Source organism: Haliotis rubra, unplaced genomic scaffold, assembly GCF_003918875.1.
Source record: "Haliotis rubra isolate DU_JTF1 unplaced genomic scaffold, ASM391887v1 Scf83, whole genome shotgun sequence".
Classification (NCBI taxonomy): domain Eukaryota; kingdom Metazoa; phylum Mollusca; class Gastropoda; order Lepetellida; family Haliotidae; genus Haliotis; species Haliotis rubra.
The window spans coordinates 2,004,890-2,032,090 of record NW_025767557.1 but is presented as its reverse complement, the minus strand read 5'-3'; the positions used below and the strand labels follow the sequence as shown (position 1 = coordinate 2,032,090).

General features: G+C 40.9%; 1 protein-coding gene across 1 annotated transcript; it reads left to right on the top strand.

The window, feature by feature from the left end:
• Positions 1–26,963, top strand: LOC124262282 (aldehyde dehydrogenase, dimeric NADP-preferring-like). Its single transcript, XM_046696769.1, has 14 exons — positions 1–47; positions 10,976–11,119; positions 12,492–12,587; positions 13,232–13,367; positions 14,369–14,454; positions 14,948–15,111; positions 17,324–17,450; positions 19,347–19,450; positions 20,666–20,792; positions 21,853–22,039; positions 23,040–23,169; positions 23,723–23,858; positions 25,056–25,429; positions 25,793–26,963. The coding sequence occupies exons 1-13, from the start codon at positions 30–32 to the stop codon at positions 25,098–25,100; spliced, it is 1,500 nt and encodes a 499-aa protein (XP_046552725.1). The 5' UTR covers positions 1–29; the 3' UTR covers positions 25,101–25,429; positions 25,793–26,963.
• Positions 26,964–27,201: the final 238 nt, after the last annotated feature.

Sequence of the window (27,201 nt, the reverse complement as noted above, 5' to 3'; positions counted from 1 at the left end):
CTGCAGTCAAAGGTTACGAAGGAAGGAAGATGGCGAACTTTGCAGAGGTAGGGAATGTTGACTGTAATATATTTTCAGAATCAAACTCTCGTGATGGATGTTACCACACATGTAAATGAAGTGTTTGGTTATTGTTCTTTCCTGAAACTTGCCGACATACTGTCATAGCAAATATATTTCTGAACAACGAGGAGAGTTCTATGGAGACTTCTATGGATACAACTTCTTTAATATACGACTGTTAATTTTGTTACGAACGTATTTATGAAGCTGGCGAATACGGCAGCTGATCAATGTCCTATTCCATAGTGTGAATAGGTACAGTAGACCATATCCTTTGACATTATTACACGCCAATTATTGTGCCGTGATGTATGCGTTTTTTTAGTTCACTTGCCCTAAAGATGCACCAGTTATTCATCATGTTTTACATTGTATCTGTCAACACCAAACACCATCTATTATAAATATGGTCTCTGGTCAACACTAACAGTTTTCACGTTTTTCACCTTTGGCGAAGTCTTCACCGAAGAGTTCACCCTGAGTTGTTTTTTCTCAAAAACCCATGCAGTGACTGTCAGCTATGGATATGTATATCCATGATATAGTACCCAAGTACCTGCCACAGCCCAAATGTTATCGCTGTGGAAACTTGAGGCTCAACACACTATCTATAAAATCTTTCCAGCTGACTAAAAATTCAGTCTACTTATGAAGCCTGTTGTCTGTTTTAAGGTATAATGGTGAGTTTGATTTCCAATTGCTTTGAAGAGTGTTCCAGTTCTAAAAAGGCATATCAACTTGCTGTTGGAGGAAAGCATGTTGCAGAAGCCATGTGATGTAGCCTTAGTTCAGCCGACCGCCTCCGTGGTGTAGTGGTTAGAGCGTCCGCCCGGAGAGCGGAAGGTCGCGGGTTCGATCCCCGACCGCGTCATACCAAAAGACGTTAAAATATGGTACTTGTTGGTCCCTGCCTGGCGTTCGGCATTAATGGGTACAACAAGGACTGGTTGGCTCGGAGTCAGTATAATGTGTCTGAGTGGGGTATTCATGCTTCACTGCGGCATGGTATCTCAGTGGGCTAGCACTATAAAACCAGCTTAAGTCTGGGCTAGTACAAGCAGCTGCACATACACATACACACGCATGCACGTGGTCATATGAGCGAAATATTCTCAAGCATGGCGTTAAACCCAATTTCACCTCACCTCACCTTAGTTCAGCCAGCTAAACGTCGTGTTCCTACATACCTTGGTAGGAACACGACGTTTAGCTGGCTGAACTAATGTAGCCTATATCATAATTAGAAACAGCATTGTGATCCAAATGAACAGTGAAAGCATCATAATTTTTAATGTTTGTTATTAAACTTGCATTGATATGTGGATTAATGTCTGAAATGAGTTGAATAGCAGTCGGCGAGTTCAGCCACTAGTACATGTGCCTGAATTTAATAAGATTTTTTTGTAAGCTTATAAAAGCACATGTGTTCAGATGGAGATCAGCTTACAGTGATTCTGAATGTAATATTCAGACAAGTTGATTGAAACTGGGATGGCAGGATCACATCAACCTGTTCAACTGAAATCACGTCAATATTTTAATGTGTTCTAATATTCAACCTCAATAGAAGAAAGAAGATTATGCATGAAAAAATATTTTTTCACTAATCAAGCTAATTGTAAATAAATTTATAATTATTTTAGTGTGGAGTACTTGCTTTGTTTGTTTGGTGTTTAATGCCACACTCAGCAATACTCCAGTTATATGGCAGCAATTTTGTAAATAATCAAATCTTGACCAGACTATCTGGTGATCAACAGCTTGCTACTAGTATTTCTGACTGAAATAAAGTCGCTTTGCTCAGGAAATAAAGTTGAAATAAATAAACCTTTAGCTGAAGAAAGGCCAAGCTGAAGAAAGGCCAAGCTGACCTGGCGTTTTATTAATGAGCAATAGTAGAGAGAGAAGATACTGAAAGCGAAACCCAACTATTATAACAACCAGCAGCTTCCACTCTACCCCCGATGGTCTCCACTCCTCAGGGGTGTTGGGGTAGCCTAGTGGTTAAAGCGTTTGCTCGTCAAGCCAAAGACCCGGGTTCGATTCCCCACATAGGCACAATGTGTGAAGCCCATTTCTGGTATCCCCTGCCGTGATATTGCTGGAATGTTGCTAAAAGCGGCGTAAAACTTACTCACTCATTCCACACCTCAGTCTACATTAATCGTGATCTCTGAGGCCAGGGTGCCGTTGTACAAAGCGATCTTAGCGCTAAGGTGACCGTAACACCCATACTTTCACACTGACTTAAGGTAGCCTTAGAGCTAAGGTTGTTTTGAACAACAGCACCCTGATAGTAAGAATCAGGGTTACATCTTCTCTTCTTCAGAGTGTTCGCGAACTCTGTCACTTCAACCTACATTCTGTCACTTCGATGGTTCTGTGGATGGAAGTTTTGTCAGGATGTTGTTCTTTGTGTAGAGAGTGTCAGGGCATCCCAAACTGTGGTGCTGACAACGCCAGCAGACAGTCTCATTCCTCCATCTAGCTTTCACACTGAACTGGTAGTTGTTGTGGACAAGATACTGACCGTCTCTGTTGTTGTCTATGAACCTGATCTCTACACATGCATTCGTCATTGTTATGAAATTATTTGGCTAAAGTTTACCATATATACTGGTAAAACCTTCTCAGTGGTAAATCTTGTTAAACCATTTCAATGTATCTCACTTTAACACAAATTTCACTTATCTCACTATTTGAGCATTTTGTTGATACAGACTATGGCCCATCTGGACTAAGTGTTATGAAAACACTAACCCTAGTCAGCCAGATCTGAAACCTACGGTGTGACCTGATTTTATTATTTTGCCAGTTTGATACCAGTGAGAGTTCTTGTCACATCTGGACAATGAAATTAAGGTTTAATTAATATATCCCAGGCAATATTTTTGAAACACCAGTTCCCTGTCCAGTGTTAACACTAGGAGAATCACTGATCACATTGTCTGCCAGAGGACTCAAAAGTCCTTATTCATATCATGGAAGAGGTATTTCATTTTTTTTTTAAGTATATACACAGTAAAAGATTTATTATTAGTTTTGTTCATAGTTGATAAGTCTGACATTGATATCATGAAATCGAGAAATTCAATCTTAAATGGAATTCGCTCATCCCAATATTCAGCAACTAATTATTATTATATCTCTACAGCAATGTATCTTCACCTTTTCTGCGCTTGTTGCTACCATATACCCTTGTTATTGACTTTGTAACCATGGGAACAAATAAAAAAAAAATAAATAAAAAAAATAAAAAGTCTGACGTTGATAGACCTGTGAAGATCAGGGTAGAATTGGTCTTCAGTAAGCCATGCTTGTCATAAGAGGCGACTAACTGGATCAGGTGGTCAGGCTCGCTGATTGGTTGTTTTACGCTGCACTCAGCAATATTCCAGCTATATGGCGGCGGTCTGTAAATAATCGAGGCTGAACCAGACAATCCAATGATCACCAGCTTGAGCATCAATCTACACAATTGGGATACAGTGACATGTGTCAACCAAGTCAGTGACCCTGTCCACCCATTCCAGTTAGTTGCCTCTTATGACAAGCATGGATTGCTGAAGACCAGTTCTAACCCGGATCTTCAGGTGAGGTGAGGTGAAATTGGATTTAACGTCGTGTTTGAGAATATTTCGCTCATATGACGACGTGCATGTGTGTGTGTGTGTATGTGCGGCTGCTTGTACTAGCCCAGACTTGGTTTTATAGTGCTAGCCCACTGAGATACCATGCCGCAGTGAAGCATGGATACCCCACTCAGACACATTATACTGACTCCGAGCCGACCGGTCCTTTAATGCCGAGAGCCAGGCAGGGACCAACAAGTACCATGTTTTAAGGTCTTTTGGTATGATGCGGTCGGGGATCGAACCCGCGACCTTCAGCTCCCCAGGCGGACGCTCTAACCACTACACCACGGAGGCGGTTCTGGATCTTCAGGGGTTTCAGGGTCTGTGAGGCGGACTAATGAACATGTTACATTAAGGGATTACAGTCCGTTTGAGACAAAATAATACCAATGAATTGCAATCTAACACAAAAACAAATAGACATAAAATAATTATATTAACGCAGACTGCAATAAAAACAACAGACCAACTCTAGAAAAAGAATTGCATAATTTTTGTCACAAAAATAAAAAAGTTGTTTAAGAAACTGTCATAATTTATTTGCGCGTTTTCCCAGTTTGTTACAAGGGCGCATTGGCAACTGAAGGAACAACGCGAAAAGCGAGATGCACGTGGGTTAACAGGTTCTCAACAAATTTTTGATCTGTTGAGATGACATGTATCCCAGTAGTTTGTCTTCATTGCCTCAATTATGTCATAAATTGAACTGACCGCCTCTGTGGTGTAGTGGTTAGAGCGTCCGCCTGGAGAGCGGAAGGTCGCGTGTTCAATCCCCGACCGCATCATACCAAAAGACGTTAAAATATGGTACTTGTTGGTCCTTGCCTGGCGCTCGGCATTAATGGGTACAACAAGGACTGGTCGGCTCGGAGTCAGTATAATGTGTCTGAGTGGGGTATTCTTGCTTCACTGCGGCATGGTATCTCAGTGGGCTAGCACTATAAAACCAGCTTCAGTCTGGGCTAGTACAAGCAGCTGCACATACCCGTACACACGCATGCACGTCGTCATATGAGCGAAATATTCTCAAGCACGACGTAAAACCCAATTTCACCTCACCTCACCTCACCTCACCTCACCTCACCTCACCTCACCTCACCTCATACATTGAACTACGGAGATAACAAACTCAAAGGAACCTTTAGTTTCTTATAGCCACAGTTGTTTTACTTTTACATTTCAACTAATATTTCCAGCAAGCAGCTGAGACCAAACAACAGTTTGTAATATCATCCATCACTTCATTGTAAGTATATTTGTTATAGATGTAGTTTACTGTGGATACCCACAGGCAACAATGTCACTGATTGACAAATTGGGCAAGACAGCTAGAAAAAGCAGAAAGAAGACTGCTTGCATTCAATAGTTTAAAATGATTAAATTTGAATAGTTTGTTAATGTTATATCAATCAGTTCACAATCATCCTTATAAAGAGTTTTAATATATTTCAGTGCTTTTTTGCTTTTTTTTAATAGATGCTATTGCTAAGTACTTTGTCTTTGTTGATTAATAATCACAATATTTCATGATTCTATTTCAAGTGTTAAGGACCGCCTCCTAGGTGTAGTGGTTAGAGCGTCCGCCCGGAAAGCGGAAGGTCGCGGGTTCGATCCCCGACCGCGTCATACCAAAAGACGTTAAAATATGGTACTTGTTGGTCCCTGCCTGGCGTTCGGCATTAATGGGTACAACAAGGACTGGTTGGCTCGGAGTCAGTATAATGTGTCTGAGTGGGGTATTCATGCTTCACTGCGGCATGGTATCTCAGTGGTCTAGCACTATAAATCCAGCTTAAGTCTGGGGTAGTACAAGCAGCTGCACATACACATACACACGCATGCACGTCGTCATATGAGCGAAATATTCGTTAAACCCAATTTCACCTCACCTCACCTCAAGTGTCAAGGACTATAAGTACCGGGGTATGCTTCGAAAAGGGTCCCCTTCATTAAGTCAGACCACCAAACCACAGATCCACTCCTCTTGTGAAACATGTTTCCCATGGAAAAATGTATGTTAATGATTTGCAAATGAAAACCATAATGGAAGAATTTTTCCGTTTTGTTATTTTTCAATTAAATTGCCTGTGTTGCACTCTCAATTTTTTTTCCAATTAATTTTAGACTCGTACAGTAAATTATCACCTGTTGTAACAGATGCTTTTTGCTCAGTTCCATGTGATAACTGGAAAGCATATCGATACAAATACACCAGATCTGAGCATATACAGTCATCCCTCGTAATAACGCGGGTCTCGGGGTCCACGGACAACCCCCCGCGTTATCAGAAACCCGCGTTATTGCTAACGTGGAATGTAGACCGTCGGGTGAAAGACTAATTAACATGTACGTGTGTATTCACAAAACGTACCGTATGTCTATCTGTGAATGGTTACAAAACTAGCGAAACTACGAAAATAAATTTGTACCCAAGTATTTGTGTGTACTTGCTTCTGTGTGGAATAATAACGATGACACAGGGTTTACCACAAAACCTGGAAAATCTGGAAATTTCACACCCATTTTCCAGTCTTGGGAAAATCATGAAATTTTGAAAAAAAAAATTGTTTGAAATCATGGAAAAATCATGCAATAATCTTGGGTTTTCTTATACAAAACTGTATATCTTAACAGTACTACAAGGGCTATGGCAGCCATCAACATGTGTATCTGGATTAGTTTGCATGTAGGTTAACATATTAACTGCCTTTGAAAAGATTTGTGGTTACTGGAACACCAAAGTTCTTTAAAAACTTGTGTTAATATAATGGCGATTAAAAGTGGCCAAAAGTCGCCGCTTCCCTCCGCCATCAGAGTTCGTAGTACGCGAGGCAATTCTGATTTTCAGCCAGAAAGTTTGCATCATTTTGATGATTTCTTCGACATCAACTGACGACACGAGCTTATCTGTTCAGATCGCTTCATCGGAAGTTGTAGTGGCAGGTTGTGGTCTAAGTAACAATAATATTGTAAGTAGTATTATATTGAACACTGTATTTTGAAACACATTTCACATGTAAGATAAGAAAGTAATTAATCAATCAGCGCATGTTATTGGTTAATCCTTTGATCGATGTTTATAATGTTGAATATTTACTCCAGACACAAGAAAAATAGGTACAAGAAACAAACATCTCCTGGCGTTCCTTGTTACCACCATGAGACAATTGCTTCTTGTGCCTGTTTTGCCAACATGTGAAACTTGTTTCAAAATACCATTGATATAGCTACGAGATAACTTGTAGTGGCAAATTGGGCCAGACATTGATACTACGAGTATACTCGGGTGGCAGTCAACGTGTTAATACTTGCTTAAATACATGTGGTACTAAAATTCTAAACAATAACTTGTATTTAATGTTTGATGGTTGAAAGTGTTTTCCACCCCTTGCCTCCAGAGCTGGAAGAAATGCACCTTTTGCAGTTAAGGTTTTCTCATATGGGGAGATGGGAGGCTGTATTTAAGATATTGTTTTATTTCAGACACAATAATATTTGTTTAAAGGTATCAAAATACCCCAGGACATATATTATTGTGAAAGGAAAAGCAATATTTGTCTTGAAAAATCATGGATTTCTTTTTTCACAAAAATGACTGACTGACCAGTTTGTTTTGCCCGAAGTAATATTCCAGCAACAGCAGTGGGGACACCAGAAAGGCAACTCAGTGCCCATATAAGGTCATGGTGTTCATTGATAAATGGATTCCCTACGAACCGATGAAATAAAAGGTTTTCAGGAATTACAGGTCATGGTGTTCTTCATAAATGGATTCCCCCCGATGAAAGGTTCTGGAAACAGTTGTGGCCTGTACCTGTCTAACATTAAAGGAGAATACGAATGAAAACAAAACTTTTAATAGGGGTAAAGGCATTCGGAAAGTCACCTTCCTGGGGTTAAAATTGAAGAAAAAGTTTGTAAAATCTCAATAAAAACACAAAAAACGTACTTGTATTTCCGCCTATTACGGAAACACCCGACAGTTAATGAGCAGAGGGGGTGTCACGTGACATGACGTCATATGTGCTTGCTGCTAATGGCTTCCTCTTTGATTTTACCTCACGACTTAACAGTGTCTATGGATTCTGAAGCAGTAAAAGATGTTCCTGATGTCATTTCTGATATGGATGTTAGACCATATCAATACGATCCAAGTTTACATCTTGCAAGACAATCTTCCAGTGAAGATGAAGAAGAATCAAGCAAAACGGAGGCAAATAATTTTAAAAAATAGACCATATCATTTAACAGTTGTGGTCTGTACCTGCCTAACTTTAACCTTGAGGCACCGTGGGTCCATGATTATGATCATGCAATGCATGGGAAAATAGCTGCACAGTTTTTGTGTTACATAACAGCAGATTGCAAAAAAAGTTAAAAAGTCCAAATTTCTTCTTGATAGAATGTTATTGTGTACTTTAATTTTATTGCTTGTTGTTTTTATCGCTGCCCCCGCCACACCAGTTCCTTGACCCAGAGATTCATCCATGGTACGACCCTGCACATGTCCAGGGCATCATGGAAAATCATGCTTTAAACTTCTTTGGAATAGGCCCATATACAGCCTAAGAAAAATTCCTGCCAACAAACCTGATCTTGTCCTTATTGATAAAGTCAGTGAATTTATACATGTTGTTGAATTTTCTGTCCCTTTTGACAGCAATGTGATTTGCAAGAAGAGCATGCTAAATATGCGAACCTCACTTTTAAAATGTCTCGCTTGCATCCCATGTACATCGTCGATCAAGCTCGCCATTGTCCTCGGTGCCATTGGTTTGGTGGGGTAGCCTAGTGGTTAAAGCGTTGGCTCGTCACGCCGAGGAACCGGGTTCGAATCCCCACATGGGTACAATGTGTGAAGCCCATTTCTGGTGTCCCCCGCCGTGATGTTGCTGGCATATTGCTAAAAGCGGCGTAAAACCAAAACTCAGTCAGCCATTGGTTTGGCACCTAAGAAGCTCTTGTCACAGATCAGGAGTTGGCCCGGGTTCTCCACCGGGTGTACAGGCCTTCTGACTCTGGTTAATGCAGAATGCTGCAGTGTTGTGGAGTCTACATATTCTCCGGGTTCTTGGTGGGTTTGACAGAGCTTCCTGGGAGACGACCGAATCTGGGCTGCGTGTACAGGGGGCAAGGGCCCTCAGCTGATGATGAGCCTGACCAGCCTGACTGTGCCATTACCACCGACACTCTCTCTGCTGCATTTATCTAAATCTGTAAAACAGAATAACAATAATAATAATGATATCCATATCCATGTTTCATGAACATCACTTTTCAATAAATTTGTTCAAAATTGTAATTTATCAAAACCAGTGTTGCATATTTATCACTGTGTACATGCCGAAGTTTTTGTGACTCATTTGGTGTCCATTATTATTACACTCATTGACAATGTTTTTTATGTCCATATATTACCCACCTGTCTGTGTGATATGAGCACTAAACTATTATATATATATACCAGCTGGTCGTCACTCAGTTACTTATTGGCAATAATAACCGATGAGGTCTGAATACTGTGGAGATGTCTGACAAAACTTCGTTGTAATGTACATGATTTTAATTTTAACTAGTATGATACTCCCAAACTATGAAACTGTGGATTTTTTTGTTCCTGTGTGACAGAACTGGAAGATGAATTCCATATGATATTAGTATGTCCTCTTTACAATGAGTATCGTGTTAGATATTTACCTGAATATTATCGTAATTAACCTCATGTTCAAATGGTTATTGAAGTGATGAGAACAAGTGATAAGAACAGAGTCTTAAAACTTTGTATCTTTCTCCAAAAAAAGTGTTTGTACTTTGATCGAAACCAAAAAATCTCCGTGAACACATAATAATATCTACTGTAATAAGATCTATATTTTCAGTGTGGCGCATATGCATGTTTTTGTCTAATTGTTTTACATATGTTGTACTATTGGCCTCATGGCCATCTATACATAATAAATGATTATGATGAATATTGCCGACTGCAGCTGTTGATAATTTCACTCACTTATTTTGTTATGTTAATTCACAGTCCCATAACACACATCTGCTTAAAGTTTTGTGTGACTGCCATCACTAGTGAATTTTATGTCTAGATGCAGAGATTACTGACATTGCAAGATACCTTACAATAGACATACTTAACAAGGACTTAAAGGAATTCTTTTGCACATGGGGGCGGTGGGGTAGCCTAGTGGTTAAAGCGTTCGCTCGTTACTCTGTAGACCCGGGTTCGATTCACCACATGGGTACAATGTGTGATGCCCACTTCTGGTGTCCCCCGCTGTGATATTGCTGGAGTATTGCTAAAAACAGCGAAAAACCATACTCACTCACTCACTCACTTTTTTTCGGTTAAGATGAAAGGTCCAAGGAAAAAAATCACTGAAGTGTATGTAGCTTGTTCTATTCCTTGTTGATGATGGTGACATACTAGCACTGGTGGTTTTCGAAGCTGTTATGGTCCAAAACGTAAACCATTTGTTGCTCTCCAAATAAATCTGACTGACTGACCGAGTTTGGTTTTACGCCGCTTTTAGCAATATTCCAGCAACATCACGGCAGGGGACACCAGAATGGGCTTCACACATTGTGCCCATGTGGGGATTCAAACCCGAGTCTTCGGCGTGACGAGCGAACGCTTAAACCACTAGGCTACCCCTGCGCCCCTCATATCTTAGAAACAAGGGGCTGTGGGGTAACATAGTGCTTAAAGTGTTCGCTCATCACATCTCAGGTTCAATTCCCACATGGGTACAATGTGTAATGCCCTTATCTGGTGTCCCCCATTGTGACATTCCTGAAATATTGCTAAAGGCAGCATAAAACTCAACTCACTCACTCACTATGAGAAAAGTCCCAATGCTGTCCATGTTAAATCTGCTCAGGTTTTCGTTATAAGGGAATCTTGCTGTGCCAGCAAGTTATAAGAAAGTTCCAAGGCACAATGGCACCCTGTAACTTTTGACTTTTTGTATGGATTGTTTCTGACATATCTCAGAAGACAAGTGGTTAAAGTGTTCGCTCGTCACACCGAAGACCCTGGTTCGATTCCCCACATGGGTACAATGTGTGAAGCCCATTTCTGGTGTCCTCTGCCGTGATATTGCTGGAATATTGTTAAAAGCGGCGTAAACCCAGCTTACTCAATCTTCCAGATGGGATATTGTGTTTTGCATGCTGTGTGATGTGGTCAAAGTCTAAGGAACACATGTGAACTTTTCTCAAAGATTTTTTGTTTCTACGTGTTAACCATTGCTGACATGTTTCACTTGAAGGTTGTGAGGTCAGTGCGGCAGGTGTTTAGAACAGGACGCACCAAAACCTACGAATGGCGATACGCACAGCTGTCGGCCATGTTGAAGATGCTGGATGAGAACAAAGACCGGATGACAGCAGCTCTGAAGAAGGACCTGAACAAGGTACCAATTAGACTAATGCTTAGTCTCTGAATATATATAAGTTTGATAGTAACAAACATGCCCATTTAAATTGAAACAGAGCCCCAGGCAGACCAGAGATTCGGACCTGAGGAAATCTAGACTTGCTTTATTTAGGGCTTTAGCACTGCAGAGAGGGCTTGGCAGTAGGGGAAATAATGTGGTTCAGGGACTGTGAGACAGACTAGGTACCAATAGGCAGGGTCAGACTTGGACTACATTACCCCCAGCCTTCAAGGTGTCCATTGCTATTGCCACATTGCAAATTATAGTCTGTTTGGGTTCAAATGAGAATGATGAATGACTAAATATCTTGAAATAGGGATAAGAGCACAAAACATAAATAAGACACATGGCCCTGAAACCTCTGTACCCAACAGGATCCGAAATCTGACGTTTTTTGATCAATCACGGAAAAAGTTGTTTAAGAAACTATCATGTAATATTGTGCTATTTTCACTCTTCACACCGTTGGGTGATAAATGGCTGATGGAACAGCACTAGCACACATTCAGGTGCAACTCAGCACAGCCAGGTGAGATGACCCCAGCTAGTCAGGTGCTGTTCCATCAGCCGTTTGTCACCCCCAGTGTGAAGAGTAAAAAATAGCACGATATTACATGATAGTTTCTTAAACAACTTTTTCCGTGATTGATAAAAAAACGTCAGATTTCAGATCCTGTTGGGTACAGAGGTTTCAGGACCATGTGTCTTATTTATGTTTTGTGCTCTTATCCCTATTTCAAGATATTCAATCATTCATCATTCTCATTTGAACCCAAACAAATTATATTATCCTGGCTTTCATTTGTCTTGTGCTAATCACCAGTTGGTGGTAAGTTGGGCGGTGGGGTATCCTAGTGGTTAAAGCGTTGGCTTGTCACGCCGAAGACCCGGGTTCGAATCCCCCACATGGGTACAATGTGTGAAGCCCATTTCTGGTGTCCCCTGCCATGATGTTGCTGGAATATTGCTAAAAGCGGCGTAAAACCAAACTCAGTCAGTCAGTGGTGGTAAGTTACTGTTGGAGTCCCTAAAGTTTCCATCATTTTTTTTTATTTCTCGTTCTTACATGTTCACATATCTGTGCTCTACATCCCAGCATTTATTTACTTGATGAAGGACAAAGCATTCACTCCAAAACATTTTATTCATCATCATGAAGAAATTGACATCCATGAATTCTCTCCCTTTCATATCTGTGTCATCTTACACCTCCCTGATCCACACAGCAACTTTAGCAACAACATCAAGACAAAAAACTATCTGTCATGTCCGTTCTTCCAATACAAACCGACACTTTGTCCACACCATATTCTCTAGTAGTTTTAATATTGTTTATTTTCCTTTCAAGAACAAGATAGAATCGTTGATCTTTGAGTTCAACCTGTGCCGTAATGAGCTGATTCTTACCATGAACAACCTTAAAGAGTGGATGAAGCCAGAGAAGGTAAGTTTTTTCGCAACAAGAAATAACAATTTAAAGTAAACTTTCGAAACTGTTGACAGTGGTATGATTTGGAAGAAACTGACCTTGAACATCTATTAACCAAAGTAATGATAAACATGTTAGACTGCCTTTGTTCTTGTCAACTTCTAGCTATCTTCTGCTGTTGGTGTTTTATTGTTTTTCTTCAAAATCCTGTTATTTTTGCCTTGGTAAAGAACCTGTCTTTTGGATAGGTGGGGTAATGATAATGATGTAGAGTAGACTAATTGGTTGTCACGTCAAAGTGTCTGTTCCAATTTGGTAGCAGTGTATGAAGCCCGTTATTTGTGTTCTCAGGCATGATATTGCTGGAATATCATTAAAACCGAGTTCAAAAACCTACTCGAGGGCTGGTTGTTCAGACAAGTTTGGGGGCTGTGGGGTAGCCTTGTGGTTAAACTATTTGATCGTCATGCCAAAGACCCAGGTTCAATTCCCGACACAATTACAATGTGTAAGCCCATTTCTTGTGTCCCCTGACATGGAATTGCAGGAATATTGCTGAAAGAGGCGTAAAACCATGTTCATTCACTCACTCACTCACAGACGTGTTGGCCTACTGATCAGAGACTGACTGTGTAGTGACCTTGACATCTCTGTATCAGGTGAAGAAGGAGCTGATGAATGTTATGGACAAGTGCTACATCCAGCGAGAACCTCACGGCTTGGTGCTGATTCTTGGAGCATGGAACTACCCCGTCCAACTGACCATCCTGCCAATGATCGCCTCCATATCTGCTGGTGAGTAGACACAGGGTGGGTTGGGGAGATGGGAGGGTGGAACTACCCCGTCCAACTGACCATCCTGCCAATGATCGCCTCCATATCTGCTGGTGAGTAGACACAGGGTGGGTCGGGGAGATGGGAGGGTGGAACTACCCGTCCAACTGACCATCCTGCCAATGATCGCCTCCATATCTGCTGGTGAGTAGACAGAGGTGGGTCGGGAGATAGAGGGTGGAACTACCCTGTCCAAAGACCACCCTGCCAATGATCGCCTCCATATCTGCTGGTGAGTAGACACAGGTGGGTCGGGAGATGGGAGGGTGGAACTACCCGTCCAACTGACCATCCTGCCAATGATCGCCTCCATATCTGCTGGTGAGTAGACGGAGGTGGGTCGGGGAGATGGGAGGGTGGAACTACCCTGTCCAACTGACCATCCTGCCAATGATCGACTCCATATCTGCTGGTGAGTAGACAGAGGGTGGGTCGGGGAGATGGGAGGGTGGAACTACCCTGTCCAACTGACCATCCTGCCAATGATCGCCTCCATATCTGCTGGTGAGTAGACACAGGCTGGGTCGGGGAGTTGGGAGGGTGGAACTACCCGTCCAACTGACCATCCTGCCAATAATCGCCTCCATATCTGTTGGTGAGTAGACACAGGTGGGTCGGGGAGTTGGGAGGGTGGAACTACCCCGTCCATCTGACCATCCTGCCAATAATCGCCTCCATATCTGTTGGTGAGTAGACACAGGCTGGGTTGGGGAGATGGGAGGGTGGAACTACCCCGTCCATCTGACCATCCTCCCAATAATCTCTTCCATATCTTCTGGTGAATAGACACAGGGATGGTAAGGGAGTTGGGAGGGTGGAACTTGAGGCCCCTTGAGAAGATATAGACTGTTTATTAATATTTGAAGCTATGCAGTTACTCTGATTAGATAAAAAAACAACATTATCATGACTACTTTTTTGAACTCCTGTCACCATGGTAACCAAGCGTGTTTGTTTTTCAGGGAACTGTGTGATTGTCAAACCTTCAGAAATGTCAGAGCAGACGGCCATCCTGCTGGAAGAGATTGTGCCCAAGTACTTTGATAATGTAAGTCACAGGATCGCATGTTATTGGCAACAATTAGTCATTAGGTCAAATGGAAACTAGAGAGCTACAAGCTGTTAATTTGTACGCTACTTTAAACAAAATAGCCACACAAATTGCAAACATAACAGTGTGCCTTGTCAAAACCAGCCTGAATATTAAATCATGAGAGCCTATATAATAACATTGAAATTTTAACATTCACATTAAAGGCTGTCAAGAAAAGTCTTTAAAGGGTATGTAAAATGTGGTACAGAAGACTTAAAAGTATTTTGCACAGACAGAAGCAGTGTAAAGCCTAATTACTTCCTCAGTATGGTCCAGCCCGTTTCACAAAGCTCTCGTAAACCTAAGATCTCTGAACTTTTCTCGTCACATTCATACTTCCTATACTGTAACATTGGCTTACGATAGTCACAGCGCTACGAGAGCTTTGTGAAACAGGCCCCAGGCTACATGTCAATAGTCACTCTTGTCATTAATATATCTGATGCAGGAGTGTGTCAAGGTCATTAATGGTGGCATCCCTGAGACAACAGGCCTGCTCCAGGAAAGATTTGACTACATCTTCTACACCGGCAACAACGTTGTTGCTAAGATAGTGATGGCAGCTGCTGCTAAGAACCTAACTCCTGTTACGCTGGAACTGGGAGGGAAAAGGTAGGACCTTTAGCTGCAAGCAACAGGATCTTAGTGCCACCGTAAATGATAGCTGTTGAATGCTGCTTAGCACTATTTAGCGGTAAAACAGTTTAAAGTCTGTGTATTTTCAGTTTTAGCCGGTATGATCCTTGGCAGTCTTTGTTTTATGGTAGTTAGGGTTGGGTATCGCCAAACTTTTCGTATTGCGATATATTGCGATATGTGTTGGCGATTACCGATCATGATCACGGAAACTGCCAATCGCATCGGGTGAACCGGTTCGCGAAAAATGTACAGCAATATATCGTATTGCGAAGTTCGAATTGCGATATACCGGTTAACCGGTATTATCGCCCAACCCTAATGGTAGTTACGACAATTGTGTTGCTTGGACATTGCTAAATGTGGCATAAAATCCAAGTCGCTCACTCAACTGGTTTTAGCAGTTCAATCTATTAGTCCACCTTGATTTTGTGTTTTGGGGTTTTTTAACTTCTGCTTACCAATTACAGTCTGTGAGAATGACGAATTGCAAAAATGGGAATCAGCCTATTATCCCCAACAATATGTGTTGTTTGTTATTTTGATACCCGTCACTGAGAAATGTTATATAAGAAACAATGGCAGGAGGAACAGCGCAAACACTTCATGTCATACATTGTATAGAGACAAACAAGTATAGAGTGAGTGAGTTGGGTTTTACGCCTTTCTTAACAATTTTCCAGCAATATCACGGCAGGGAACACCAGAAATGGGCTTCACACATTGTGCCCATGTTGGGAATCGAACTGGGTCTTCGGAGTGACGAGCGAACGCCTTAACCACTAGGCTACCCCACTGCCCAACAAGTATAGAGACAAGCAGACAGATAAAAATAACAATGAATTTGTGAACTTAAGTATTTTCAGTTTTATTTGACATGAAACAATAAATGCTCATTTTGCATGTAGTTGTATTTGTTCAGTATTCTGATCAAAAGAATCCGTGGGCGGTGGGGTAGCCTAGTGGTTAAAGCGTTCACTCGTCACGCCGAAGACCCGGGTTAGATTCCCCACATGGGTACAATGTATGAAGCCCATTTCTGGTGTTCCCTGCCGTGATATTGCTGGAATATTGCTAAGAGCGGCGTAAAACCATACTCACTCACTCAAAAGATTCCAATTCAAAGATGGAATGGTGAGGCAGATACAACTAGATTTAATCTTTTTGGGTGCTCAGGCTCCAGTCAGTATCATCATTAAATTGAAAAATAATAAATTGTTGCTTAAAGTGGTTTTCTCACAGACAGCAGTCAAACTAATGTTTGGCAGGATAGTTCCATTTCCAGAGAAATCAGCAAGCATAACAAATTTCCAGGTTGTCAAATCAAAGGTACAGAGTAATATTTCCCTTTGTGTTATTTTTGCTGGACAGACCCCTCTGATGGTTGAACCCTCAGGAAGTCTAAAACAGCTCTTTTGTATGCAACCATACATTATATGTATTAGGGTTTTAAGATGGAGTTAGGGTACCTACAGGTTGTCATCTCAGTAATAGGGTTTTGATACAGTAATGCAGCCCTGGTACAGTAATAGGGTTTGCTTTGATCAGACAGCTGGTACATTTAAGATGGGGTATCTCCTGGTACAGTAATAGGTTTTTGTCTTAGGGGCTTCCTGGTACAGTAATAGGTTTTTGATCATAGCAGCTCCTGGTACAGTAATAGGGGTTTTGATACAGTAATAGCAGCTCCTGGTACAGTAATAGTTTTTTTGTATCATAGCCGCTGCTGGTACAGTAATAGGGGGTTTTGATACGGTAATAGCAGCTCCTGGTACAGTAATAGTTTTTTTGTATCATAGCAGCTGCTGGTACAGTAATAGGGGGTTTTGATACAGTAATAGCAGCTCCTGGTACAGTAATAGTTTTTTTGTATCATAGCCCCTCCTGGTACAGTAATAAGGGTTCCTGGTAGAGTAATAGGGTAATGATAGTATGCCAACATTAAATGACTACTCCATGTACAACATGATTAAACAGCATTGCAACTGGTAAAAGGAATGCACGATACACTGCCTTAATGTCTGCAGGGTCATAAAGAGTAGTCTCGTTTGATAAGGATATGACAGGTGAAATGGAACATCCGCTGGATTAAATCATGTCTGTTTTTTTCTTGTGATGTTTTTGAAAGTGAATGATTATTTATGTATTATTGATGAGACCAGTCCTTCAAGATGGCCGTGTCTTTCAGCCCTGTGTTTGTTGACCGGAACTGTGACTTGACAACAGTTGCCAGGAGACTCGTCTGGGGGAAGTTTGTCAATGCCGGACAGACATGTATCGCTCCTGATTACGTCATGTGCCAATCAGATGTCCAGGTACAGTCACAAACAGCCTCAGCAGCTATACAGCTCACAAGAAGTTAAAGAACACCCATATTATATGACTTTAGTTCGCAATATGGCTATAGTTCATCTGTCATGTCGTGACCTTAACGAGGTAACTATAAGGAAGGATAATGTCGTGACCTTAACAAGGTAACTGGATCATGTCGTGACCTTAACGACCTTAAGGTAACTATCGGGATCGAGGTAACTATGATCATGTCGTGACCTTAACGAGGTAACTATAAGGATAATGTCGTGACCTTAACGAGGTAACTATAAGGATAATGTCGTGACCTTAACGAGGTAACTATAAGGATAATGTCGTGACCTTAACGAGGTAACTATAACAAGGATAATGTCGTGACCGAGGTAACTTAACGAGGTAACTATAAAGGATCATGTCGTGACCTTAACAAGGTAACTATCGGGATCGGGTTTCCACATGTCATTGTATCCCATCATGTGTGTAACAAGGTAACTATCGGGATCATGTCGTGACCTTTGGGGTAGCCTAGTGGTTTAAGCGATTGGCTCGTCCCTGAAACGCTGAAGACCCGGGTTCAAATCCCCACATGGGTACAATGTGTGAAGCCCATTTCTGGTGTCCCCCGCCATGATGTTGCTGGAATATTGCTAAACGCGGCATAAAACCAAACTCAGTCAGTCAGCCAGTTGTGTAGACTGATGCTCATGCTGTCAGTCACGGGATTGTCTGGTCAACACTCTATTATGTACATACTGTCATCATATAGCTGGAAAATTGCTGAGTGCAGTATTAAACAACAAACAAAATCATGACAATCACTGAATTGTCTGGCCCAGACTTGATTATTTACAGACCACTGTCATATAGCTTGAAAACTGCTGAGTGCAGCATTAAACAACTAACAAACAAACGAAATCATGTCATGACAGATGACTATAGCCCTGTAGTGAATCAGATGCTGAATGTGTAGATTTATCACATAATGGTTGGTATTGGTATGACAATGTAATAAATATGCAAATGAGATCATCAAGCAGGTACCACTTTCAGAACTACTTTCAATACTCAAATCTATGTCTGCAGAAAAAGCTGCTGACTTTCATTCCAAAAACATTTAGACAGAGCTTTTCCCATGTCTGAGTACTTATTTAAATAAACATGGCTGCATATAAATTGGCACAATATAAAACTTCTGGCACATTTTTTGGAAGTTACTTTACTGGATAAATAGTTCATTAAAGAATGCTCTTAAGGTCCGATAAAAATTTATGGCTGGGGGTGGGGAGGGGTGGTGATGATTTTTATTGAGAAGCATGTAAAATGTTAACACCCCCACCCCCTTAAAATTTATGCACAAAGAATGTGACCCCCATCAATTAACCTTCCCCACCCACCCCATTTCATGTGTACAAAATTGATGGCCCCCACCCCTACCTCACCAGAACAAAATGGGTGACCCCCTTAAATTCATCACACACACATCCCCAGCCATATACCGGTATTATAAATAGTCCCTTAGTGTTAGATTCCATGCTGAAATGATTGTAAAAGAGGAATAAGATCTATGATCTATGTATTATACAAGTTTGTCATAGGATTGTACGATTATGATATTCATTCTTCGAGTGGGATATTTAGCATCTCTTTTTACATACATTTGTGATTGTCAGAACTGTAAATATATTTATAAAATGTCCTTTATTATTTCAAAAAGACAACAAATAACAATTTAGTTTGATGAGTTGTTTTCATAAATTTGATAATTTGATTTGTAAATGAATGGTTAATATAACATGCATTCAAGTTTGCTGTTATTTCATCTTGTTCATCTGTGTCCTGTGAAGCTGGACTAGAATTTGTGGGCCAGCTCTCCCAATACTATTTGATTTGTCTCTATCAAGGACCCACTTATTGAGGAAATGAAGAAAGTGCTGGTTGAATTCTTCACTGAAAAACCAGAGCAGTCCGACAGCTATGGTCGCATCGTGAACGTCAGACATTTCAGGTGAGTTCAGTGTTTCACTGTAGTAGCCACACTGTCAGTCGTTGTTGGGAGATAGTATCTCCAGATACAGTCTATTGGAGAGTATGTTTGTTAGTTGTTTAACGCCACACGCAGCAATATTACAGCTATATGGTGGCGGTCTGTAAATAATCAAGCCTGGACCCGAAAATCCAGTGATTAACATCATCAGAGATGCCAACCCATACGATTTTATTTTATCCATTATAAAAAAGCAACACAATATACGCCACTACGATAGCAGTAAAAATATACAATTTAAAAAAAATATATATTAAATTAAATAATCAAATAGCGTACTTACCATACACAATAAATTTCAACCACACTTTATTCAGTATCAAGCTATATGTGGTTACTTATTATTGATTTAGGTGAGTACAATGTTATAACAAGTTCTTAGACTATCTCTCACTATTTTTTTTAATATGGAAATTCTTTGGAAAAGTTCATGCTAATTTTGGCCCCAAAATACAAATTTTTGCATCAGTTTTTGGCCAAAAATACTAATTTGGCTAAATAAGGGTTGGCATCGCTGCATCATGAGGTAGTGAGCATGAGGTAGATCGAGATTCTACCAGTATGCTTGATTGAATCTCTACTGGTAGAATCTCTGATCCTACTAGTAGAGATTGTAATCATATGGTAGAATCTCTGATTCTACCAGATTGCAGTCTCTACCCTGACATATATATCTTTTATAACAGACATGAGTCCAATGTCTGTGTTACTTGTCGGAGATGCTTGAGTCAAGAGTGACCCTTTATGTATAAACAAAAGTTTCCAGAACTTTCTCTACCTCTTTGGGTCCGACCAATCTGGAATAATCCAGAAGGCCTAGAAATTTGGTTAAAGCGTCTCCAGTCTTTTCTTCCAGTCAGGAGCGGTGGGGTAGCCTAGTGGTTAAAGCGGTCAGTCGTCACACCGGAGACCCGGGTTTGAATCCCCACATGGATATACTGTGTGAAGCCCATTTCTGGTGTCTCCCACTATGATATTACTGGAATATTGCTAAAAGCTGCGTAAAACAAAACTCACTCACTCGCTCAGTTGTCTTCCAGTCTATACATACTAACCAGCACACCACCACCCTCTATTGAATCTTAACAGAAACAATGTTCACAAACACCACCACATAACATATCATTAATATATTGGCAATATGAGTACCATGTCTGTGTGCCGTGTGTGTTACAGGCGTGTGGAGAAGCTGTTGACAGGGGTAAAGGTAGCTGTGGGTGGTGTCACGAAGGAAGAGGAGAGATATATCTCCCCCACAGTTGTTCGCGACTGCAAGCTTAGTGATGCCGTCATGCAGGAAGAGGTAGGTAACTGGGCCATTGTTGCCCAAACATTTCAAGGTGATCAAGTGATCAAAGAAAACAGTAAGTGTGATTATATAAACTGTTTATGTAACATGCACTAACTTTCTGTAATTGTTCACAAGCTTGCTGCAGAAGACTCTTTTCTTTTCTAATAATTTTACTCGAATGAATGTATAACTGTGTGACTTAAAGAGGCATGGTTGGAATAGGACCCAAGAGTTTGAATCTGGACTCCTAGTGGAGATTCAGACTGAATGTGTTTCCAGTATCGTATGGCTCACTGCTGAGGATGAGATGGTCAAACAGTAGCTTGGCTTGCTGGACCTGACTCAGTTATTTAGAGGTGCGATTTTGCTGGAATAATGCGGATGTACTGATTTATCTTTATGGGAAAAATTGTAATTATGTTTCATGTTTGGATTTCTTATAGTTTTGAATTTCTGAGGTATCTGAACACTGTATATTGATATTGCATTGTGTAAGATTAAACATTTAAGTCTCTCCCTCTTTATTGCCCTTAGGGCAGTGGGGTAGCCCTGTGGTTAAAGCGTTTGCTCATCACACAAAGACCCAGGATCAACTCCCCACATGGGTATAATGTATGAAGCCCATATAGTGTCTCCTGCTGTGATATTGCTCAAATATTATTTAAAGTGTCATAAAAACTCGCTCACTCATGTAGTAAATGAGTCACCTTGTTCGAGCCGTCATGTTGGGATATATCTGTTTCTCATTTGTGATTTTTCTTAGAAAGCTGCTGCAGAGGTGGGTCCTTTGGGACAGAGCTTGTATGGTTAAACAACACTCACTTTCTGTACTTTCTGGGGCAGTGGGGTAGCGTAGTGGTGAAAGCATTGGCTCGTCACGCCGAAGACCCGGGTTCGAATCCCCACATGGGTACAATGAGTGAAGCCCATTTCTGGTGTCCCCCGCCGTGATGTTGCTGGAATATTGCTAAAAGCGGCGTAAAACCAAACTCAGTCAGTCAGTCTGTACTTTCTGTTTAATACATACATTTGTATTTATTATACTTCAGTATTAGATTTATCTCTTACACAGATATTTGGACCTGTCCTGCCCATCTATGTTGTGAAAGACGACAAGGAGGCGTTAGACTTCATCAACGACAGGGAGAAGCCGCTGGCCATGTACATATTCTCCAGAAACCAGCGCATCATTGACAGCTTTGTCCAAAATACCAGCAGCGGAGGCATGTGCATCAACGACTGCATCATGCATGCATCCAGTGAGTATTCTAGGACCACGTGGTGTGTTATGTTCGTTGTCTTTTTATGCCGCCATATAGCTGGAATATTGCTGATTGCCGCTTTAAACAACAAATAAACCTTTGTTTTGGCAGGTTGTTAACTCCTCGTAGCGACCCCACAAATGTGCCAAAATGTTATGGTTGTATTCCGAAGATAAGGAAGTAAAGTTGGTTCATAGTTCATGGTCTGGTGTTGTCGCCCACAGTGCGTACTATTTGTGGTTGTCATGGTAGAAGTCTGTTGGTGCCTAAATATTCAAGTCTCTATCCCACAAGGAGGCAATATTGTATACGTTTACAATACCAACACAGCGAGAAAGGAAAGGAATGAGATTGCACGAAATGCTGAGAAAATTCAAGGAGGGTGACCAGACAGACAGACATCTTCATGCTTTTCTAGTTGGCATTTGTTGTCTGGAGAGGTGGCCATATCTGTAAAAGAAGTATGTTAACCAAGATTTTCTCCCGATCCCATTAGTCGCTTCTTATGACAAGCATGAAGACCAATTCTAATCCAGATCATCCTGCGTTACACATAACAAGATATTATGTTGCATTTTATAGTACTGTGTTCCTACTGAAGTTCCGCAATAAAAGACTTTACATCTGCTGATAAATTTCACGAGTCTTGGATGTTGTATCATATTTTCTTTTCTTTAGAAGAGCAGCAATAGTAAAATGTCCTATTCTTTTGTTTATTTGTCATGTCTAAGACCAAATAATATAAATCTGAAGTATTTTGTCAGATATTAAAGGGGCTTGTGTGTGTGTGTGTGTGTGTGTGTGTGCGTGTGCACTAAAATCCCACCTAAGTAAACTGTTAAGTACTGGTTACATCAAATGTTATGCTAAAAGATTTCCTCTATGTCAATGACCTTCATTACCCTTTCATGAAGGTCAATGCTCTGTAACAGGGGTGGATGATTAAATTTTTAAAAAATAAAAATAAAGACATTACATCACCTATGTTCTGTTGCAGTGCCCTCTCTGCCATTCGGAGGTGTCGGCCACAGTGGGATGGGAGCATACCACGGGAAGTTCTCGTACGACACCTTCAGTCACAGGAGATCCGTGATGCAGAGAGACCTCAAACTGGACTCAGTTAATGCGTACGTCGTAATAATGAACTTGATTATTCACAGGTTGCTGTCTGTATGATAGTCAAAGTGTGCTGATTTCACGATATGTGCCAGTGTTTTCACCAGCTTTTGAAACATATCTTCATACCTTTGTGTGACTATCTTGTTTATAATTTTATGCGACTTAATCATAACATGAAACAGTGTATGAAATAAGCCAAAACCCAAGTCAGACATCAGGGCTGGTAACTTCAAAATGTTACCAGTCCAAAATGGATTTAACCAGACCAGACACCAAGATATGACTCAGATGTATATAACATCTAAACATTTTTACCAGACCATCAGGCTGGCTAGCTGTAAATATAGACCGTACGTCTGAAATCTAACCCATCTCAGGCGGTCGGATGGGCCTTATTTCATACACTGCATGACATATTCTATCATATGAGCTACAGAGAATTTGACTCCCTTGGTTGATATGTGTCCACAGATTTTTTTGTTATATATTTACAACTGTAGGAAATTATCTATGTATACACAGTAACAGATTTGTATGATAATGGGCTTGCTGATGTTCCAGAATTCGATATCCCCCATACACAGAGAAGAAGTTTGGCATCATCAACTGGTTGACGAAGAAGTCTGTGAAGAAGACCGGGATCATGTCCTTCTTTCCCCTGGTCTTGTTTGGAGCTGTCTTAGCCTTCTTTCTCAAGGTGAAGGTCAAGCAATAGTGGGGGCACCTGCTGTCTGTAACCAGTACCATTTACTGGACTGACTGACTGAGTTTGGTTTTACGCCGCTTTTAGCAATATTCCAGCAATATCACGGCGGGGGACACCAGAAATGGGCTTCACACATTGTACCCATGTGGGGATTCGAACCCTGGTCTTCGGCGTTGACGAGCCAACGCTTTAACCATTAGGCTACCCCACCGCCCCACCATTTACAGGACATGAGGCCATTATTGTTTATCTGTTGCATTACTGATTCAACTTTTAAACTTTTAAGTCGTTGAGTGAGCAAATTGTCTTTTTTACTTACAGACTAATGTAGATTAGTATTTATTTGATGAGGAAGTACTATATATGTCTGAAAATATAAAAATCAGTATTTGGCTTGAGTGAAATAACATTTTATACTGTAACTAATTTTAGACAATACTTTTTGATACTCTGATTTAAAAAAATCAGACAGATATTTAACAGAGCATATAGCTTTTCTGGTCCAGCACTCTCATTAAAGTCTGATCTTGGTGTTTGGTTTCCGCTACACATTTATCTGAGGAGATGCAATTTCAAATTGATGTTATAGATAGTGCTAACATCCATTTACCATGGCTGCGGAGGCTAATGTACAATCTGGGCATTCCAGACATTTTCTGTATTTGTATTTGACATCAAGAACAGCGAGTGAGTGAGTTTAGTTTTACGCCGCACAATATTCCAGCTATATGGCGGCGGTCTGTAAATAATCGAGTCTGGACCAGACAATCCAGTGATCAACAGCATGAGAATCTATCTGCGCAATTTGGAACTGATGACATGTGTAAACCAAGTCAGCGAGCCTGACCACCTGATCCCGTTAGTCGCCTCTTACGATAAAGCATGGGTTACTGAAGATCAATTCTAACCCAGACCTTCACGGGTTGTGGTACAAGAACAGGGCTGAATTTTAAATCCAGTATGTAAAAATTCTGCAACAACTGACTGAGTTAATGAAATATGAATCTCAAACTGAGTTTCCACATCCAGCACGTAAAATTATCTCCACATGTTTTTCAGGGTTCAGTAACCATGATAAACAATAAGAATTGCCTAAATCTGTTATGATGTCATTTGATTGTGTAAGTTTCTGAAGTGGGGACTTGGCTTGTTGTGGCACTTTGGTAATTCATGTTTTCCTACACCCAGGCTGTTGGAGTACAAGCAGGATGGCCGACCCTCAAGGAACAATAGATGGCTACACCCGAGTCAGATTCGAGTCCCTTTGGAACATAACACGGAGGGACAATAGATGTCTGAAAAATAGCATCAACGAGAACCACGAATAATATTTGATCAGTCACCAAATGTTTCTTTTTGTAAATAAGTCATTAATACTACCGAATTGAACACCAACCCAAGGACTTTAAGAGCAGCTAGGTTCTATCTCTATCTCAGGTCACTAACTCATAATGTATGTCAGACTTATGATAACGTCGTTATACAGCAAGTCATATTCACTCAAGGCGCTAATGACAATGTCTTGTACAAGACTCTCGTCTTTAAGATGTGATAATGTCCAGGTGAGGTAAGGTGAAATTGGGTTTAACATCGTGCTTGAGAATATTTCGCTCATATGACGATGTTCATGTATGTGTATGTGCGGCTGCTTGTACTAGCCCAGACTGAAACTGGTTTTATAGGGCTAACCCACTGAGATACCATGCCGAAGTGAAGCATGAATACCCCACTCAGACACATTATACTGACTCCGAGCCGACCAGTCCTTCTTGTACCCATTAATGCCGAGCGTCAGGCAGGGACCAACAAGTACCATATTTTTAACTTCTTTTGGTATGACGCGGTCGGGGATCGAACCCGCGACCTTCCGCTCTCTGGGCTGACGCTCTAACCACTACACCACGGAGGCGGTTGATAATGTTCAGGTGTTGCATAAGTACAATCTCAAGAAAGGTAGTTTACTCTGTGTGTGATGACTATTTAGGAGATAAACATCATGTGTTGGCCAATTTCCGGGTGTTATTGAGTATTTGAAGCACAGGAATTCAATTGGAACCGACGGCGTTAGCTGGGCAATCGTCAGTGACGGCATCTACAAGGTAAAATTAACACCTTGTTATGGTATTCCTTGAACAAGGAGCATGGTAGACCAGGTCATGCGGAGTTGCTTCCCTTCGTCATGCCAGGAATCTGTGATTCTGGGTTTGTCAGCCATGGGTTTCAGCAAAGTGGTAAACTTCCAACCCTGCATCTCTTTGAGTTTCTGTATTAGGTCAAGCTGAGGTGCCTTGGCATGATGGTAATACTGGTCAGTGTGGTGTTAAACTTGTCTGACTTACTATATTGGGATGTGCGTGATGATGCTTGGATTAAGTCCAACAGGACATTTGGATCTTTAATGGACATCTGGCGGTCTCTATTAACAGAATAGAGTGAGTTTAGTTTTACACCGCACTCAGCAATATCCCAGCTATATGGCGGCGGTCTGTAAATAATCGAGTCTGGACCAGACAATCAAGTGATCAACAGCATGAGCATCGATCTGCGCAATTGGGAACCGATGACATGTGTCAATCAAGTCAGCGAGACTGACCACCCGATCCTGTTAGTCGCCTCTTACGACAAAACAGAATAGAACTTGCAAGATAGGTATTTTTGTTATTTGATGTGCATGTTTTTGTGCTAGATGCACTTGTTAATTTTTCCATTTAATAAACACTGGAGGCATTGTGGGAAATCATAAACCATTTCATTTTAAAACGTAATTAATTATAATTAGCAGTATTTAGTTTTTTAGAATATTTTAAGTTTGTTTGAAAATTGTACACTGTATCTGTTACTGTGCTATTTCATTGGTAAATTGATACAAATGTATTTTCCTACTTCCGAACTTGCATTCCACTGGTTTCATCATGCAGTGTCATGAGATTAGGCTACAAGATGCAATTACTGTGCTGCATCCTATGCACAATATTTATTTTGACTCCTTGCTATACAGAACTACAGGCTGTAGAGACCGGTCAAAGAGACCAGCGACACAGAGGTACAGTACTGACAGCTGGAAATTGTCCATCATAAAGCTGATATGCCATAATACCACAAATTATCGTCAGAATAGTTACATGAAAACCGGTATTTGCCAGTCTAAAAAGAAAACACAATTTGATGTGTGACCTTCAGCCATGATCAGGGCTCCGTTCCCCAAAGCGATCGTAGTGCTAAGATGATCGTAACTCCCATAGTTTAACATAGACTTACGACTGTAGTGCTACGATGATCGGAGCTCCCATACTTTAACATAGACTTACGACAGTTGTAGTGCTACGATGATCGT